At 44.4% G+C, this 21,283-nt stretch overlaps 1 protein-coding gene across 1 annotated transcript in view; it reads left to right on the top strand.

Annotated features, from left to right (window-relative positions):
• slc5a11 (solute carrier family 5 member 11) overlaps window positions 1-8,886 on the top strand; it is a 64,041-nt gene extending 55,155 nt beyond the window's left edge. The window contains exons 15-17 of the mRNA XM_070900022.1: window positions 3,215-3,310; window positions 3,403-3,471; window positions 8,668-8,886. Of these exons, the coding sequence (XP_070756123.1) occupies window positions 3,215-3,310; window positions 3,403-3,471; window positions 8,668-8,879 (377 nt within the window). The 3' untranslated portion in view covers window positions 8,880-8,886. The remainder of the gene's footprint in view (window positions 1-3,214; window positions 3,311-3,402; window positions 3,472-8,667) is intronic.
• Window positions 8,887-21,283: the final 12,397 nt, after the last annotated feature.

Consider the following 21,283-nt stretch of genomic DNA (forward strand, 5'->3'; position numbering starts at 1 on the left):
TGTTTGATGCCCTCCCCAACATCACTACTACTGTTTGGAGGTCTGTACACAACTCCCACTAACGTTTTTTGCCCTTTGGTGTTCTGCAGCTCTACCCATATAGATTCCACATCATCCAAACTAATGTCCTTCCTAACTATTGCATTAATCTCCTCTTTAACCAGCAATGCTACCCCACCTCCTTTTCTTTTTATTCTATCCTTCCTGAATGTTGAATACCCCTGGATGTTGAGTTCCCAGCCCTGATCATCCTGGAGCCACGTTTCCGTAATCCCAATCACATCATATTTGTTAACATCTATTTGCACAGTTAATTCATCCACCTTATTACGGATACTCCTTGCATTGAGACACAAAGCCTTCAGGCTTGTTTTTTTAACACCCTTTGTCCTTTTAGAATTATGATGTAGTGTGGCCATTTTTGTTTCTTGCCTTTGTTTACTCGGCCTTCCACTATGCTTTTTACCTTTCTACCATCTGTTTCTGACTCCATATTACTTCGCCCTGTCTCGCTGCATAGGTTCCCATCCCCCGGGCACATTAGTTTAAACACTCCCGAACTGCATTAGCAAATGTTACCCCTAGGACATCAGTTCCAGTCCTGCCCAAGTGCAGACCGTCCCTTTTGTACAGGTCCCACTTCCCCCAGAACTGGTTCCAATGTCCCAGGAATTTGAATCCCTCCCTCTTGCACCACTGCTCAAATCACGTATTTATTCTAACTATCCTGCTCCCTCTACTTTGATTAGCACGTGGCACTGGTAGCAATCCAGAGATTACTACCTTTGAGGTCCTACTTTTTAATTTAACTCCTAGCTCCCTAAATTCAGCTTGTAGGACCTCTTCCCGCTTCTTACCTATATCGTTGGTACCTACATGTACCACGACAACTGGCTGTTCACCCTCCCTCTCCAGAATGCTCTGCAGCCGCTCCGAGACATCCTTGACCCTTGCACCAGGGAGGCAACATACCATCCCGGACTCTCGGTTGCGGCCGCAGAAACTCCTATCTATTCCCCTTACAATAGAGTTCCCTATCACTATAGCTCTCTCACTCTTTTTCCCGCCCTTCTGTGCAGCAGAGCCACCCATGGTGCCATGAACCTGGCTGCTGGTGCCTTCCCCTGGTAAGTCATCTCCCCCAACAGTATCTAAAATGGTATATCTGTTTTGGAGGGAGATGACCGCAGGGGATTCCTGCACTACCTTCCTGCTCTTGCCTTGTCTCTTGGTCACCCATTCACTATCTGTCCTAACCCTTACCTGCGGTGTGACCAACTCACTAAATGTGCTATCCACAACATTCTCAGCATCGCGCATGCTCCAGAGTGCGTCCGTCCGCAGCTCCAGTGTCGTCATGCGGTCTGTCAGGAGCTGCAACTGGACACACTTCCCACACGCATAGTAGCCAGGGACATGATTTTTGCAGCACGACAGCTGCAGGAAAAATGCAGGGAACAACACCAGCCCTTATACATGGCTTTATTCGACCTTAGAAAAGCCTTTGACACTGTCATCCACGAGGGTCTATGGCACATCCTCCTCTGTTTCGGATCCATCACAGATCCAATTCACGTCCGGACTGGGGCCAAGCAGGGATGCGTCATCGCCCCAACCCTCTTCTCAATCTTCCTTGTTGCCATGCTCCACCTCACGGTTGATAAGCTCCCCGCTGGAGTGGTACTAAACTACAGAACCAGTGGGAAGCTGTTCAACCTTCGCCGCCTCCAGGACAGGTCCAAGACCACTCCAACCTCTGTCGTCGAGCTACAGTACCCGGATGACGCCTGCGCCTGTGCACACACAGAGGCTGAACTCCAGGACATAGTCGACGTATTTATTGAGGTGTATGAAAGCATGGGCCTTACGCTAAACATTAGTAAGACAAAGGTCCTCCACCAGCCTGTCCTCACCACACAGCACTGCCCCCCAGACATCAAGATCCACAGCGTGGCCCTGGACAACGCGGATCATTTCCCATATCTCGGGAGCCTCCTATCAACAAGAGCAGGCATCGACAACGCGATCCAACACCGCCTCCAGTGCTCCAGTGCAGCCTTTGGCCGCCTGAGGAAAAGAGTGTTTGAAGACCAGGCCCTCAAAACTGTCACCAAGCTCATGGTCTACAGGACTGTAGTAATACCCGCCCTCCTGTATGACTCAGAGACATGGACCATGTACATTAGACACTTCAAGTCGCTGGAGAAATGCCACCAGCGATGTCTCCGCAAGATCCTGCAAATCCCCTGGGAGGACAGACGCACAAACATTAGTGTCCTCGTCCAGGCCAACATTGTCATGTATTCTACTGTCATTGTAATCCATGTATAAACTGACCTAAGTTGAGCACCGTGAGAACACTGACCACTAGGTGGTGAACTTGTGGGAGACACTCCTAACCTGGACTTTCAGGTATAAAAGGGGAAGTTCCACCCGTCTTCTCCACTTCAGTGCTGGCAAATAAAGGTTACTGGTCACAGAGTGACCTTCTCTCTAGTATGGGCCTCGTGTGTATTTGTACTGTATAGTAAGGACATATTAAACATCCCCAGCATTGAAGCACTGACCACACTTGATCAACTCCGCTGGGCAGGGCCACATAGTTCGCATGCCAGACACGAGACTCCCAAAACAAGCGCTCTACTCGGAATTCGTCCATGGCAAACGAGCCAAAGGTGGGCAGAGGAAACATTACACGGACACCCTCAAAGCCTCCCTGATAAAGTGCGACATCCCCACTGACACCTGGGAGTCCCTGGCCATAGACCGCCCTAAGTGGAGGAAGTGCATTCGGGAGGGTGCTGAGCACCTCGAAGATCGTCGCCGAGAGCATGCAGAAATCAAACGCAGGCAGCGGAAGGAGCGTGCGGCAAACCAGGCTCCCTGCCCACCCTTTCCCTCAACGACTGTCTGTCCCACCTGTAACAGAGACTGTGGTTCTCGTATTGGACTGTACAGCCACCTAAGAAGTCATGCTAAGAGTGGAAGCAAGTCTTCCTCGATTCAGAGGGACTGCCTATGATATGATCTGAATAACCTCTGAAAGGACTCTTCTTCCCAGCTTTCTCACTGGCCTGGGTGATGGCTGGTGAAGTGCAATGAATGAAGAAACTGATTTCTCCATAGTGGAATGGGTGAGGTAGGCCAGAATAGATTACATCATTACATTACTCATAGAATTACGTAATATTGAACTGCACTTTTTTTCCACCAGCTGCACACAAAATGGATCTAACAATGAGGCAACCTGAAGGAGATAAGCTGCACCAAGAGGAAATCAGCAACATGAATAACATCAGTCTGTCATCGGGTAGGCAATCCTGCACGATTATTGCTTTGACACACAATACAATAGGACTGTAACTGATATATAATTCTGTCATCAATTATACTTTCTCCCAGACCAGTCTGAAGAAGATAACGTTGATTCAGAGGAAATTAGCAACATGAATAACATCAGTCTGTCATCGGGTAGGCAATCCTGCACGATTATTGCTTTGACACACAATACAATAGGACTGTAACTGATATATAATTCTGTCATCAATTATACTGTCTCCCAGACTGTGATATATTCACAGAGCACAGCATGACTCGGACTCAGACTTTCATTCTGATTCCCTCCTGGATTTGTTTCCAGTACATTGGATTTAGGATTTGCTACTGGTGTATCAAAACTATCTGATAAGTCAGAAATGATTGAATCATTCCCACCTTCAACTCCTTCCATGTCTGTAGGTAAAATATGATCAATATGAACAAACCTAACTTGTCCATTATCAAACATCTCTACCAAATATGTGCGAGGACCATATATCTTCACCCTGGTAATCACTTTAACCATTTATGGTGATGGTTCTTCACTCTCACCTTCTGGTTTAATTTCACACTTCTCTCTTTTACTGTACCTCTATTATGATTCTCTTTCTGTCTTAATTGTGTCTCTTCTACAGATTGTGCCAAATTTGGCTTTAACAATGAGAATCTGGTTTGTGGCTGTCGTTTGAGAAACAACTCTGTTGGTGTTCCACCTGTAGTTGTATGAGCAGTATTTCGATATGTAATCAAAAAATTAGCCAATTTGTGATCCAATGACAACTGTCGTTTCTTTGGATTTGGATCTAACATTTGTTTTATGAGGGCACGTTTTACAATTTGTACAGTGCGCTCTGCTGTACCATTCGAAGCAGGATGGTATGGTGGTACCTTGGTATGTTTCACACCATTTTTGCTCGTGAATTGTGCAAATTCTTCTGAACAAAATTGTGGTCCATTATCCGAAACAATCTCTTCAGGGAGGCCAAATGAAGAAAATAATTTTCGCAAAATGTCCAATGTTTTGCTTGTTGTTATTTTTCACATTGGAAACACCTCAACCCACTTCGAATGGCTATCAATTACAATGAACAATTCTAACTCAGCAAAATCAATATGTAGCCTTTGCCACACCCTGGGAGGCCATTTCCATGGCTGTAATGGTACTGATGGTGGTTGCTTGCTTACCAATTGACATGTTGTACACTGACTCACGATGTACTCGATATCTTTATCAAGACCTGGCCACCATAAATAACTGCGTGCAAAACTCTTGGTCAAGCACAGTCCCAGGTGCTGGTCATGGAGGTCTCCTAATAATTTGGACCTGAATTTATTTGGTATAACCACTCTTGCACCCCACATGATACAACCTTTATCGACTGATAATTCATTCCTACGAATGAAGAATGGATGTGTATCTTTGTCTGTTACCTGGTTTGGCCATCCATTTGCAATATACTCATACACCTTTGACATCACTGGGTCACGCTTGGTTGCTCTACCAATCTCTTCAGCTGTGACTGGCAGTTCATCAATGTATGAAAAATAAAACACTTCTTCCCTATCGGGTGTAACTTGTGATGGGGAAGGCAATCTAGACATTGCATAAGCATTAATGTGATCAGCTGATTGTCTGTATTCAATATCATATGTATATGCTGACAAAATCAAAGCCCATCTCTGCATTCGGGCTGCAGCTAATGTTGGAACTGGGGACTTTGGATGGAGGATTGCTGTTAGGGGCTTATGGTCCGTAATGATGATAAACTTACGACCATACAAGTATTTGTGAAATTTCTTGACCCCAAAAATTAATGCCAAAGCTTCCCTTTCAATGTGCGCATAATTACACTCACTGGCACTGAGAGTGCGTGAAGCAAAAGCAATTGGTCTCTCCTCCCCACTACTTAAGACATGAGAGATCACTGCCCCAACTCCATACGGAGAGGCATCACATGCTAGCTTAATATCCTTAGATAGGTCATAGTGAACTAACATGGTGTTCTCTACCAATTTGCTTTTACACTCCTTGAATGCTGTAGTGCATTCTTTTGACCACTTCCAATGGACCTGTTTTTTCAAAAGTTCATTCAGTGGATGTAATACTGTAGCCAAATTTGGTAGGAACTTCCCATAATAGTTCAAAAGACCCAAGAATGAACAAAAGTTCAGTGACATTCCTGGGAGTGGGTGCATTTCTAATTGCATCCAATTTTTCCATGGTTGGATGTAAACCATCTTTGTCTACTCTGTACCTTAAGTACTCCACTGAGTTTTTAAATAACTCACACTTATGAGCAGACACTCGTACTCTGTGCTTCTCTAGCCATTTGAGGACTTCATTCAATATGTTATTATGAATTTGCCTATTTGGTGCTGAAATTAGTATGTCATCCAAATAACATACTACCCCTTCAATACCTTGTAAAATCTGGTTCATCACCCCTTGGAATATGGCAGGAGTGGAAGACACTCCAAACGGTAGCCTATTAAATTGATATAGGCCTAGATGAGCATTTATAGTCAAACATGTCTTGGACTCCTCATCTAGTTCAAGATGTAAGTAGGCATTCGTAAGATCCAGTTTTGAGAAGATCTGACCATCTGTCAGTGTTGTGAACAAATCTTCTATATTCGGCAATGTATTGGGGCATTACCCTCTAGAACCTGGTTTACGGTTACTTTATAATCACCACACAATCTTACCTTACCATCGGACTTGGGTACAACAACAATGGGTGTAGCCCAATTACATCAATCTATCTTAGAAATAATGTTCTCAGTCTCTAGTCTTTTGAGTTCTTGCTCAACTTTCTCCTTGAGTGCATATGGTACGGAACGTGGCTTGTAGTAAAACTGATCTTGCGTCCTTCTGTACCCTGACACTCGCCTTGAAGCCTTGGATCGGACTTTCTGTTTCGCAGAACACCTTCGGATACTGCTTGATAACCTCATCTGTTGATGAAAATCTCGCTTCCACACAGAAAATCTTACCCCAATCCAGCTTCAGTGAGCTCAACCAATTTCTTCCTAGTAAGGCAGGCTTGTCTCCTTTCACCATTATTAGAGGCAAGTTCTGAAATTGATCTTTATATTTCACCGGTACGGTGATACGACCTACCACAGGAATTTTCTCTCCCGAGTAGCCTCGCAGCTCTATCTTGGATTTCTCCAGTTGGAAATCATGCAATTTGTCGCGGTATAGTGACTCCGGTACTACACTCACGGATGCACCTGTGTCAATTTCCATTGGTATCTTGAATTCCGCAACATCTATGTGGATTTTGATGCTTTCCGAATCGCTGTCCGTTAACTTCGTGCTTATGATGACGTGTAACTCTAACATCTCCTCGTCCTGTTGTTGTTCTTCCATGCTATGTAGTCTCTTGGGATTTCTACACATAGCTTTGAACGCTGGACTCAAAGCTTTAAAAGCTGGTTTACCCTTCAGTCGGCATGCCTTCGCAAAATGCCCAGTCTTTCTGCAGAAGAAAGACTCTGCCTTCATGTATGGACAACTTTGAGCAATGTGTTGTCCCAGGCACCTATAGCACGACTTCAACGCTCTGTTAGAATTTCCAGTTTCTGAGACTTTGGGCCCTCACCATCTTTTACCTTGAACCTGCAGGTGATTTACCTCGGTTGACTGATGACCGTAATTATTATTTAATTCTCGGGAATATTGTTCGGCCATGCCCATCGACCTCGCTGTCTGACAAGCAATCTCAAAAGTCAAGTCATCCGTCATCAATAACTTCCTTCTGATCGTATCATTTTTCACCCCACAAACAAAACGATCCCGTAATGCTTTGAAAGTTTCCAAAGTTACAGTGCATCGATAGCTTTTTTAATGCTACGATGTAATCACTGTTACTTTCATCAGCCTTTTGATTCCGAATCCTGAAACGATAGCTTTCAGCAATTTCTAATGGTTTGGGGTTATAGTGCTGCTCCAGCTTCGTTAAAATCTCTTTAAGCGTTGTGTCCTTTGGCTCGTCAGGCACAAGCAGATTTACAAGAGTGTCATACAATGCCGGACCTGCCTCCAATAAGAAGATCGCTCTTTTACGTTCCAACACAGCCCAGTTCTGGACTGCATTGTCTGGAACTTCGATTATTTTATTTGCAATGAAATACATTTCTAGCCGATCCACATATGCTTTAAAACATTCCTGGTCATGTCTATGTTCCCCCAAATGTCCGATTACACCTGCCATTTTAATCTCTAGCTGTTCACACCGTGTGCTGTATTTTACCTCGGATTTTGTAGCTTTTTTCCAAAGACAGAAACTTCCAAAGTCTCTCTGTCGGCTGGTTGAATCCTTCCCCAACAAAATTTAATCTTTAAATCATCCAAAAAATCCCATCTCAATCGCCAAACGTGATATATTCACAGAGCACAGCACACACAGCCTCGAACATGGCAGGCAGCTCTCTCGGAAGCCTCCAGAAATCTGCCTGGTTCTGTTTATTATTAACTGTGCAATTGCAGTACACAATACGTCCACATCCATTGTGTGGAGCTACAAACATTACAAGCTTACAGACATTACACAGACCAGTCTGAAGAACATAACGTTGATTCGGAGCAACATGTGCATTGTCAATCTCTCATGGGTAAGCAATGCCCTGTGATCACATCTCTATTAGCACACAGTGCACCAGGATCATGGCTAATGATCTCCTCCCCAACACAAGTATACATCATTGTGATTAGAACCGTGTTGCCAAAATTCCATGCTATTTTTGGTGTGTCTTAAGTGCAAAATTAGGGCAAGTGATTGGGGTAGAATTCCACCAGTTCTCCAGTCCCATTCCATGCCCAAGTTTCCTGTTTTTATGCTTGCAATGCACTAGAGGTATGTTGGATGAGAAATAAATGGCAGAGCTAGTGCTAGGAACAGCCAAGAGCAGGTACAGCCTTCTCTATGTACACACCTTGTACTGAAGGAGAGTGAGGCAGCATTTAAACAGATGCACCCGCTCAGATATTGCCTCCCCACCCCCCCCCCCCACTCCGCATTACAGACAACACAGGTCAGATGAAGATCTTGGTGAGGAGATATATACGAGAAGAGTGTGCATCACTAAAGAGGTAATAGGAGAATTCTGCCATCTACCCCACTGCTCTGTCTGTGACTGTGAAGGTGATTTCTGCATTCACCTTTTTATGGCTCTGACCAATTCAGTCAGCCACAGTCTCGATATCGGTCAGGGTGCATTTATCAGGGTAACTGATGCACTTTTCTCCAGTCACAAGATACTCCAGTTTTGCAAATTGCCAACTCTGTTACTAACCCGTCTTACAGTTCTGTATCGAATTGCATTTTTCTCTCTGTCTTCCCCCAGTTGAATCAGTGAAGGAAAGGTTGAAGCTGATATCCGTTCTGTTGTGGTTCTGTGGGATGGATAAACAGGAAGAAGCAGCGAGCCCTCCACCAAATGAAGTTTCAGCCAGCACCCATTCGCTCAGTGAGGAGCATCACATGCGCTATTTCATTAATGCAAATTTAATCATCTGTTTGAGTGCTGCCGTCTTCCTCTATGCTTACTTTGCTTAAAAGAATGTCACAATGAAATATCGCTTACAATTTATAATAAAGTGAAAATTGTATAAATCTAGAAAGAACTAGATTAATGTTTCCTGCCAGTTGAATCAATGAAAAGGTCTCGGAAGTGCTTTGTACAAGGAACTCTTTTGTTGATGTGCACAGGCAATGGTGGTATCCAGTCTCTGCCAGCAAAGTCTCACAAACAGCAACGAAACGAACACTTGTTGATGGTAAACAATCTAGAATCTGATGTTTTGATTGTTCTTGAAAATCATTGGGCCACCAATCGTGGTGGGAGGATTCCCGCGGGCGAACGCCTCTGGCCGCAATTTTTTTCGCAAATACCTGGTGGTTGTGGAGGCATGCACTCCGAGGCTTCGCTCCGCGGTCCAGCGTACAGGCCAAGTATTCCAGGGCCTCTGAGCTCCCACTACTATCAATAAGAATACCCCTAAAATCAAATTAAATGCAAACATAAATTAAAAAACACTTCACTTTTTAAAAATTAATAGAAATTGCATTAAATTAAATGTTTTAGAGAAAAAAATTATTTTTTGAAATTTTTTAAAATGAGTGTTAAAAATAAACGTACCTTCATAGACAGGGTTTTTAATATAAAAATAAGTAATAACATTTATTTTTTTCTATCTATTAAAACTCTTATGCTCATAAAAGCAGGCCTCGTGCTTTCATAGGGGAATCCAGCCCATAAACTTTTGAACAGAATGTATCCATGTACAATAACCAAAATCTTCCATCAATATGATTGCTGACAGTTACAGGCAGGAATGCCAGGATTCAGGGTGGAATGGAGGGAAAGGTGAGAGATATTAAAATATCTCTCTATTATCTGGAAAGAGGAGAGCATGCTGGGAGATCTCAGAGATGCTGTAATCGTGACCATCTTCACAAAATGGGACTAGTTCAACAGCGGTAACTAATGGGTAGCTAATGTAACCCCACTTTTAAAAAAAGGACGGAGAGAGAAAACGGGTAATTATAGACCGGTTAGCCTGACATCGGTGGTGGGGAAAATGTTGGAATCAATTATTAAAGATGTAATAGCAGCACATTTGAAAAGCAGTGACAGGATCAGTCCAAGTCAGCATGGATTTATGAAAGGGAAATCATGCTTGATAAATCTTCTAGAATTTTTTGATGATGTAACTAGTAGAGTGGACAAGGGAGAACCAGTTGGTGTGGTGTATTTGGACTTTCAAAAGGCTTTTGACAAGGTCCCGCACAAGAGATTGGTGTACAAAATCAAAGCACATGGTATTGGGGGTAATGTATTGACGTGGATAGAGAACTGGTTGGCAGACAGGAAGCAAAGAGTAGGAATAAATGGGTCCTTTTCAAAATGGCAGGCTGTGACTAGTGGGGTACCGCAAGGTTCAGTGCTGGGACCCCAGCTATTTACAATATACAGTAATGATTTAGACGAAGGAATTGAATGTAATATCTCCAAGTTTGCAGATGACACTAAGCTGGGTGGCTTTATGAGCTGTGAGGAGGATGCTAAGAGGCTGCAGGGTGACTTGAACAGGTTAGGTGAGTGGGCAAATGCTTGGCAGATGCAGTATAATGTGGATAAATGTGAGATTATCCACTTTGGTGGCAAAAACAGAAAGGCAGAATATTATCTTAATGGTGACAGATTAGTAAAAGGGGAGGTGCAACGAGACCTGGGTGTCATGGTACATCAGTCATTGAAAGTTGGCATGCAGGTACGGCAGGTGGTGAAGAAGGCAAATGGCATGTTGGCCTTCGTAACGAGAGGATTTGAGTATAGGAGCAGGAAGGTCTTACTGCAGTTGTACAGGGCCTTGGTGAGGCCACACCTTGAATATTGTGTACAGTTTTGGTCTCCTAATCTGAGGAAGGACATTTTTGCTATTGAGGGAATGCAGCGAAGGTTCACCAGACTGATTCCCGGGATGGTAGGACTGACATAGGAAGAAAGACTGGATCGACTAGGCTTATATTCACTGGAATTTAGAAGAATGAGAGGGGATCTCATAGAAACATATAAAATTCTGACGGGATTGGACAGGTTAGATGCAGGAAGATTGTTCCCGATGTTGGGGAAATCCAGAACCAGGGGTCACAGTCTAAGGATAAGGGGTAAGCCATTTAGAACCGAGATGAGGAGAAACTTCTTCACTCAGAGAATTGTGAACCTGTGGAATTCCCTACCACAGAAAGTTGTTGTGGCCAGTTCGTTAGATATATTCAAAAGGGAGTTAGATGTGGCCCTTACAGCTAAATGGATCAAGGGGTATGGAGAGAAAGCAGGAATAGGGTACTAAAGTTGCATGTTCAGCCAGCGGCAGTCGGGAGCAGTGTCGGGAGTTCGTTGGTGAGGCCTATAAAAGGCACAGCAGGGAGTCCGGGGCCCAGCGTCGGCGGCAGTCGGGAGCAGCGTCGAGGAGGTCCGTTGCTGAGGCCTATAAAAGGCGTACTTGTGTAGCTACAGGGAGCAGGCAAAAAAGAAGTAGAAAGAAACAGAAAGGTGACGTCACAGCCAAGGGGGTAAGTGATTGGCTGGTGATTGGTGAATAGTTTTTCTTTTTTCTCTTCTATAACAGTGAGTAAACTTTAGCATTGTTGTTGCCTAGCTAAGGGTTACGTCATGGCAGGAGAGCTCGGTCACGTGTTATGCTCCTCCTGTACCATGTGGGAACTCAGGGACGACTCCAGTGTCCTTGACGACTCTGTGTGCGGGAAGTGTATCCGCCTCCGGATCCTGACGGACCGCGTTGTGGAGTTGGAGCTGAGGGTGGATTCACTCTGGAGCATCCACGATGCTGAGAATGACGTGAATAGCATGTTTAGTGAATTGGTCATACCGCAGGTGAAGGGTCCACAGCCAGATAGGGAATGGAAGACCAGCAGGAAGAGCAGTGCAAGGAAGGTAGTGCAGGGGTCCCCTGCGGTCATCCCCCTGTAAAACAGATACACCGTTTTGAGTACTGTTGAGGGGGATGACTCATCAGGGGAGGGCAGCAGCAGCCAAGTTCATGGCACCGTGGCTGGCTCTGCTGCACAGGAGGGCAAGAAAAAGAGTGGGAGAGCGATAGTGAAAGGGGATTCGATTGTAAGGGGAATAGATAGGCGTTTCTGCGGTCGCAACCGAGACTCCAGGATGGTATGTTGCCTCCCTGGTGCAAGGGTCAAGGATGTCTCGGAGCGGGTGCAGGACATTCTGAAAAGGGAGGGTGAACAGCCAGTTGTCGTGGTGCACATTGGTACCAACGGTATAGGTAAAAAAAGGGATGAGGTCCTACGAGATGAATTTAAAGAGCTAGGAGCTAAATTAAAACGTAGGACCTCAAAAGTAGTAATCTCAGGATTGCTACCAGTGCCACGTGCTAGTCAGAGTAGGAATCGCAGGATAGCTCAGATGAATACGTGGCTTGAGGAGTGGTGCAGCAGGGAGGGATTCAAATTCCTGGGGCATTGGAACCGGTTCTGGGGGAGGTGGGACCAGTACAAACCAGACGGTCTGCACCTAGGCAGGACCGGAACCAATGTCCTAGGGGGAGTGTTTGCTAGTGCTGTTGGGGAGGAGTTAAACTAATGTGGCAGGGGGATGGGAACCAATGCAGGGAGACAGAGGGAAACAAAAAGGAGGCAAAAGCAAAAGACAGAAAGGAGATAAGTAAAAGTGGAGGGCAGAGAAACCCAAGGCAAAAAGCAAAAAGGGCCACTGAATGTAAAGGGGCTGAAGGAGGGGTCAAAACTAAAAATCATGGATTAAAAACTAGTATTAAAACACTCTACCTAAACGCACGCAGCATTCGAAATAAAGTAAATGAGTTGACGGCACAAATCATTACAAATGGGTATGATTTGGTGGCCATTACAGAAACGTGGTTGCAGAGTGGCCAAGACTGGGAATTAAACATACAGGGGTATCTGACAATTCGGAAAGATAGACAAGAAGGGAAAGGAGGTGGGGTAGCTCTGTTAATAAAGGATGATATCAGAGCAGTTGTTAGAGACGATATTGGCTCTAATGAACAAAATGTTGAATCATTGTGGGTGGAGATTAGAGATTGTAAGGGGAAAAAGTCACTGGTGGGCGTAGTTTATAGGACCCCAAATAATAACTTCATGGTGGGGTGGGCAATAATCAAGGGAATAATGGAGGCATGTGAAAAAGGAACGGCAGTAATCATGGGGGATTTTAAACTACATATCGATTGGTCAAATCAAATCGCACGGGGTAGCCTGGAGGAGGAATTCATAGAATGCATACGGGATTGTTTCTTAGAACAGTATGTTACAGAACCTACAAGGGAGCAAGCCATCTTAGATCTGGTCCTGTGTAATGAGACAGGAATACTAAACGATCTCCTAGTAAAAGATCCTCTCGGAATGAGTGATCACAGTATGGTTGAATTTGTAATAGATTGAGGATGAGGAAGTAGTGTCTCAAACGAGCATACTATGCTTAAACAAGGGGGACTACAGTGGGATGAGGGCAGAGTTAGCTAAAGTAGACTGGAAACACAGACTAAACGGTGGCACAATTGAGGAACAGTGGAGGACTTTTAAGGAGCTCTTTCCTAGTGCTCAACAAAAATATATTCCAGTGAAAAAGAAGGGCGGTAAGAGAAGGGATAACCAGTTGTGGATAACCAGGGAAATTAAGGAGAGTATCAAATTAAAAACCAATGCGTATAAGGTGGCCAAGGTTAGTGGCAAACTAGAAGATTGGGAAAATTTTAAACGCCAGCAAAGAATGACTAAGAAAGCAATAAAGAAAGGAAAGATAGATTACGAAAGTAAACTTGTGCAAAACATAAAAACGGATAGTAAAAGCTTTTACAGATATATAAAACGGAAAAGAGTGACTAAAGTAAATGTTGGTCCCTTAGAAGATGAGAAGGGGGATTTAATAATGGGAAATGTGGAAATGGCTGAGACCTTAAACAATTATTTTGCTTCGGTCTTCACAGTGGAAGACACAGAAACCATGCCAGAAATTGCTGGTCACAGAAATATGGGAAGGGAGGACCTGGAGACAATCACTATCACTAGGGGGGTAGTACTAGACAGGCTAATGGGACTCAAGGTAGACAAGTCCCCTGGTCCTGATGAAATGCATCCCAGGGTATTAAAAGAGATGGCGGAAGTTATAGCAGATGCATTTGTTATAATCTACCAAAATTCTCTGGACTCTGGGGAGGTACCAGCGGATTGGAAAGCAGCTAATGTAACGCCTCTGTTTAAAAAAGGGGGCAGACAAAAGGCAGGTAACTATAGGCCGGTTAGTTTAACATCTGTAGTGGGGAAAATGCTTGAAACTATCATTAAGGAAGAAATAGCGGGACATCTAGATAGGAATAGTGCAATCAAGCAGACGCAACATGGATTCATGAAGGGGAAATCATGTTTAACTAATTTACTGGAATTCTTTGAGGATATAACGAGCATGGTGGATAGAGGTGTACCGATGGATGTGGTATATTTAGATTTTCAAAAGGCATTCGATAAGGTGCCACACAAAAGGTTACTGCAGAAGATAAAGGTACGCGGAGTCAGTGGAAATGTATTAGCATGGATAGAGAATTGGCTGGCGAACAGAAAGCAGAGAGTCGGGATAAATGGGTCCTTTTCGGGTTGGAAATCGGTGGTTAGTGGTGTGCCACAGGGATTGGTGCTGGGACCATAACTGTTTACAATATACATAGATGACCTGGAAGAGGGGACAGAGTGTAGTGTAACAAAATTTGCAGATGACACAAAGATTAGTGGGAAAGCGAGTTGTGTAGAGGACACAGAGAGGCTGCAAAGAAATTTAGATAGGTTAAGCGAATGGGCTAAGGTTTGGCAGATGGAATACAATGTCGGAAAGTGTGAGGTCATCCACCTTGGGAAAAAAAACAGTAAAAGGGAATACTATTTGAATGGGGAGAAATTACAACATGCTGCAGTGCAAAGGGACCTGGGGGTCCTTGTGCATGAATCCCAAAAGGTTAGTTTGCAGGTGCAGCAGGTAATCAGGAAGGCAAATGGAATGTTGGCCTTCATTGCGAGAGGGATGGAGTACAAAAGCAGGGAGGTCCTTCTGTAACTGTATAGGGTATTGGTGAGGCCGCACCTGGAGTACTGCGTACAGTTTTGGTTGCCTTACTTAAGGAAGGATATACTGACTTTGGAGGGGGTACCGAGACGATTCACTAGGTTGATTCTGGAGATGAGGGGGCTACCTTATGATGATAGATTGAGTAGACTGGATCTTTACTTGTTGGAGTTCAGAAGGATGAGGGGTGATCTTATAGAAACATTTAAAATAATGAAAGGGATCGACAAGATAGAGGCACAGAGGTTGTTTCCACTGGTCGGGGAGACTAGAACTAGGGGGCACAGCCTCAAAATACAGGGGAGCCAATTTAAAACCAAGTTGAGAAGGAATTTCTTCTCCCAGAGGGTTGTGAATCTGTGGAATTCTCTGCCCAAGGAAGCAGTTGAGGCTGGCTCATTGAATGTATTCAAGTCACAGATAGATAGATTTTTAACTAATAAGGGAATTAAGGGTTATGGGGAGCGGGCGGGTAAGTGGAGCTGAGTCCACGGTCAGATCAGCCATGATCTTGTTGAATGGCGGAGCAGGCTCGAGGGGCTAGATGGCCTACTCCTGTTCCTAATTCTTATGATCATATTGAATGGCGGTGCAGGCTCGAAGGGCCGAATGGCCTACTCCTGCACCTATTCTCTATGTTTCTATGTTTCTATAGAGGAATCTCCCTGCTGTCGGCCACTGGGAAAGTGATCGCAAGAATCCTCCTCAATCTTCTTCTCCCTGTGGCTGAAGAGCTCCTCCTAGAGTTGCAATGCGGATTCTGTCCACTATGTGGCAAACATTTTAGGAGATATTTCATAACTCGCAACAAAAATATATCCCAATGAAAAGGAAAGACTGTAAGAGAAGGGATAACTATCTATGGCTAACTAAAGAAATAAGGGATAGTATCAAATTGAAAACAAAGGCATACAATGTGGCCAAGACTAGTGGGAGGCCAGAGGATTGCGAAATTTTAAAAATCCAGCAGAGAATGACTAAAAATATGATTAAAAAAAGGGAAGATAGATTATGAAAGTAAACTAGCACGAAATATAAAAACAGATAGTAAGAGTTTCTACAGGTACATAAAAAGGCTAAAGTAAATGTTGGTCCCCTAGAGGATGATACTGGGGAATTAATAATGGAGAACAGGGAAATGGCAGAGACATTGAACAAATATTTTGTATTGGTCTTCACGGTAGAAGACACTAAAAACATCCCAAAAGTGGATAATCAAGGGCATATAGGGAGGGAGGAACTTGATACTATCACTATCACTAATGAAGTAGTACTCGGTAAAATAATGGGACTAAAGGCAGACAAGTCCTGGACCTAATACATCTGAAGTGGATGCATTGGTTGTAATCTACCAAAATTCCCTGGATTCTGGAGCGGTCCCAGCGGATTGGAAAACCACAAATATAATGCCCCTATTTAAAAAAGGAGGCAGGCAAAAAGCAGGAAACTATAGACCAGTTAGTCTAACATCTGTCGTTGGGAAAATGCTGGAGTCCATTATTAAGGAAGCAGTAGTGGGACATTTGGAAAAGCATGATTCAATCAAGCAGAGTCAGCATGGTTTTATGAAAGGGAAATCATGTTTGACAAATTTGCTGGAGTCCTTTGAGGATCTGTAAGTGGTTTCCCTTAGGTGTTTTCAATGCACCCCCATATTACAATAGTTCTAGACCTGGGAGTGATTACTGTACTGAACAGATGAATGAGTCACGGACACATACCCCGGTCTCAACCGGCAATGCTTTATTCAAGTTAAAACACACCTGAACCCAGTAAGAACACAACCTGATAGTGTAATACAAACAAACACAGTACAACACACAGTCTGGCCTGTCTAGACTGGCCCCTATCGCGAAGTACCCAATGTCTAAAACTTCTCCCTTAAAATCCTTACTAAGATTTGGTTGGGAGAACACACAATGCCCTCACACAGTGGCTGTGATCTTAAAATTGCGTGGGCAGAGATGATGCTCACCGATTCGTTGGCTTACTCACTGCTTCTGGTGAAAATGTGTCTCTTCTGGTTTCTTCCCTCTGTCGCACACGGAGTGCTCAGTTCTTTTAGAGGCGAAGCAGCGAGAGCAAGAGAGAGAGAGCTGTGGCCACACGGTCTCTTTTATATCCCCACACCGTCTGCCTTTTCAGGCCGAATAAAGTTTGTTCTTGTTTCGAGGCTTCCTGTTTTGAGTCCAATGATGGGTTTTCGCTTCCGACCGGTCTGGGGCTTAATGGCTTTCGATTGTTCTGGTTTCCCGCCTCTCAGGGTTATCTCATCCAGGTAATGGCTCGATCATTGATCAGTTCATCTGATCTAACTCTGACGAGTTCACATTGCTTAACAATGGACCCTCCATTTGCCCATTACCTGTGGTGAGTTGCCTTATCGTGGCCATTGTCTTCCCAGACCACCCTTGCCTCAAATACAACATGGAAAAGTACCTGGATGCCTCCCACAAACAGGCTTCCAGTTTTTTTCTGCAGTGAGAAAATATTAAAATGCAATGTCCAGAAAATGTCCAACAATTCTTGTGGACCCAATGATTACAGATGTAATGAGCAGGATGGATAAGGAGGAACCAGTGGATGTGGCATATTTGGATTTCCAGAAAGCATTCGATAAGGTGCCACATAAAAGGTTACTGCACAAGATAAAAGCTCACGGGGTTGGGGGTAATATATTAGCCTGGATAGAGGATTGATTAACTAACAGAAAACAGAGAGTTGGGATAAATGGGTCATTTTCCGGTTGGCAATCAGTAACTAGTGGGTTGCCGCAGGGATAGGTGCTGGGTCCTCAACTATTTACAATCTATATTAATGATTTGGATGAGGGGACCGAGTGTAATATAGCCAAGTTAGCTGATGATACAAAGATGGGTGGGAAAGCAAATTGTGAGGAGGACACAAAAAATATGCAAAGGGATATAGACAGGCTAAGTGAGTGGGCAAAAATTTGGCAGATGGAGTATAATGTGGGAAAATGTGAGGTTATCCACTTTGGCAGAAATAATAGAAAAGCAAATTAGAATTTAAATGGAGAAAAATTGCAAAGTGCTGTAGTAGAGGGACCTGGGGGTCCTTGTGCATGAAACACAAAAAGTTAGTATGCAGGTACAGCAAGTGATCAGGAAGGCAAATGGAATGTTGGCCTTTATTGCAAGGGGGATAGAGTATAAAAGCAGAGAAGTCCTGCTACAACTGTACAGGGTATTGGTGAGGCCACACCTGGAGTACTGCACACAGTTTTGGTCTCCGTATTTAAGGAAGGATATACTTGCATTGGAGGCTGTTCAAAGAAGGTTCACTAGGTTGATTCCGGAGATGAGGGGGTTGACTTATGAAGATAGGTTGAGTAGGTTGGGCCTATACACATTGGAGTTCAGAAGAAAGAGAGGTGATCTTATTGAAACTTATAAGATGAGGGGGCTCGACAAGTTGGATGCAGAGAGGATATTTCCACTCATAGGAGAAACTAAAACTAGGGGACATAGATTGAGAATAAGGGGCCACCCATTTAAAACTGAGATGAGGAGAAATTTCTTCTCTCAGAGGGGTGTAAATCTATTGAATTCTCTGCCCTATGGAACTAAACTATAGAACCAATTGGAACCTGTTCAACCTTCGCCGCCTCCAGGCTAGATCCAAGACTGTCCCATCCTCTGTCATCGAACTACAGTACGCGGACGACGCTTGTGTCTGCACACACTCAGAGGCTGAATCCAAGCCATTGTCAACACCTTCACCGAGGCAGATGAAAGCATGGGCCTTACACTAAACATCCGTAAGACAAAGGTCCTCCACCAACCTGACCCCGCCACACAGCACTGCCTCCCCGGTCATCAAAATCCACGGCACGACCTTGGCCAAGTAGACCATTTTACATACCTCGAAAGCTTACTATCAGCAAGTGCAGACATCGATGATGAAATCCAGCACCGCCTCCAGTGTGCCAGCGCAGCCTTCGGTAGTATGAGGAAGAGAGTGTTCGAAGACCAGGACCTCAAACCTGGCACCAAGCTCATGGTGTACAGGGCAATAGTGATACCCGCCCCCCTATATGGCTCAGAGACATGGACTATATACAGCAGACATCTCAAATTCCTGGAGAAGTTGCCTCCAGAAAATCCTGCAAATCCACTGGGAGGATAGATGCACCAACGTCAGTGTTCTCGCTCAGGCCAACATCCCCAGCATCGAAGCACTGACCATACTCAACCAGCTCTGCTGGGCGGGTCACATCGTCCGTATGCCCAACACGAGACTCCCAAAGCAAGCACTCTACTCGGAACTCCTGCACGGCAAGCGAGCTCCAGGTGGGCAGAGGAATCATTTCAAGGACACCCTCAAAGCCTCCTTGATAAAATGCAACATCCCCACCACCACCTGGGAATCCCTGACCCAAGACCGCCCAAAGTGGAGGAAGAGCATCCGGGAGGGTGCTGAGCACCTCGAGTCTCATCGCCGAGAGCATGCAGAAATCAAACGCAGACAGTGGAAGGAGCGTGCGGCAAACCAGTCCCACCCTCCCCTTCCCTCAACCACTGTCTGACCCACCTGTGACAGAGACTGTAATTCCCACATTGGGCTGTATAGTCACCTGAGAACTCACTTTTAGAGTGGAAGCAAGTCTTCCTCGATTTTGAGGGACTGCCCATGAAGATGAGTAAGCCATTTAGGACCGAGATGAGGAGAAACTTCTTCACCCAGAGAGTGGTGAACCTGTGGAATTCTCTACCACAGAAAGTTGTTGAGGCCAATTCACTAAATATATTCAAAAAGGAGTTAGATGTAGTCCTTACTACTAGGGGGATCAAGGGGTATGGCGAGAAAGCAGGAATGGGGTACTGAAGTTGCATGTTCAGTCATGAACTCATTGAATGGCGGTGCAGGCTCGAGGGGCCGAATGGCCTACTCCTGCACCTATTTTCTATGTTTTTATGTTTTCTATGATGGAATGGAAGGATAGGTGACAGATACAGGCAGGAATGAAGGGATAGATGACAGTTATAAGCAGCAATAGAGGGATAGGTGACAGGTAGGGTCTAGTGAGCAAGAGGAATTAAAGGAAATGATTATTAGTAAGAAAATAGTGCTGGAGAAACTAATGGGACTGAAGGCCGATAAATCCCCAGGGCCTGATGATCTGCATCCCAGAGTTCTAAAAGAGGTAGCCATGGAAATAGTGGATGCATTGGTTGTCACCTTCCTAAGTTCTATAGATTATGGAACAGTTCCTGCAGATTGGAGGGTGGCAAATGTAATCCCACTTTTTAAAAAAGGAGGGAGAGAGAAAACGGGGAACTACAGACCAGTTAGCCTGATATCAGTAGTAGGGAAAATGCTGGAGTCAATTATAAAGGATGTGATAAAGGCACACTTCGATAATATAATGGGATTAAACAAAGTCAATATGGATTTATGAAAGGAAAATCATGTTTGATAAACCGATTGGAGTTTTTTGAGGATGTAACCGATAGAATAGATAAGGGAGAACCAATGGATGTAGTGTATTTGGATTTTCAGAAAGCCTTTGATAAAGTCCCACATAAGAGGTTAGTGTGCAAAATTAAAGCACATAGGATTGGGGGTAATGTATTGGCATGGATTGAAAATTGGTTAACTGACAGGAAACAGAGAGTAGGAATAAACAGGTATTTTTCGGGGTGGCAGGCAGTGACTAGTGGGGTACCACAGGGATCAGTGCTGGGGCCCCAGCTAGTCACAATATATATAAATGATTTGGATGAGGGAACCAAATGTAATATTTCCAAGTTTGCTGACGACACAAAACTAGGTGGGATTGTGAGTTGTGAGGAGGATGCAAAGACGATTTAGATAGGTTGGGTGAGTGGGTAAACACATGGCAGATGCAGTATAACGTGGATAAATGTGAAGTTATTCACTTTGGTAGGAAAAACTTAAGGACAAAGTATTATTTAAATGGTGATGGCTTGGGAAGTGTCAGTGCACAGAGGGACCTGGGTGTCCTTGTACACCAGTCATTGAAAGTAAACCTGCAGGTACAGCAAGCAGTGAGGAAGGCAAATGGTATGTTGGTCTTCATTGCAAGAGGATTTGAGTACAGGGGCAAGGATGTCTTACTACAGTTATACAGGGCCTTGGTGAGACCACACCTGGAGTATTGTGTGCAGTTTTGGTCTCCTTACCTAAGAAAGGATATATGAAGGGAGTGCAGCGAAGGTTCACCAGATTGATTCCTGGGATGGCAGGAGGAGAGATTGGGTCGACTTGGTCTGTATTCACTAGCGGTTAGAAGAATGAGAGGGGATAGAAACATCGAAACATAGTAAATAGTTGCAGA

This window comes from Pristiophorus japonicus, chromosome 15 (assembly GCF_044704955.1).
Source record: "Pristiophorus japonicus isolate sPriJap1 chromosome 15, sPriJap1.hap1, whole genome shotgun sequence".
NCBI lineage: Eukaryota > Metazoa > Chordata > Chondrichthyes > Pristiophoridae > Pristiophorus > Pristiophorus japonicus.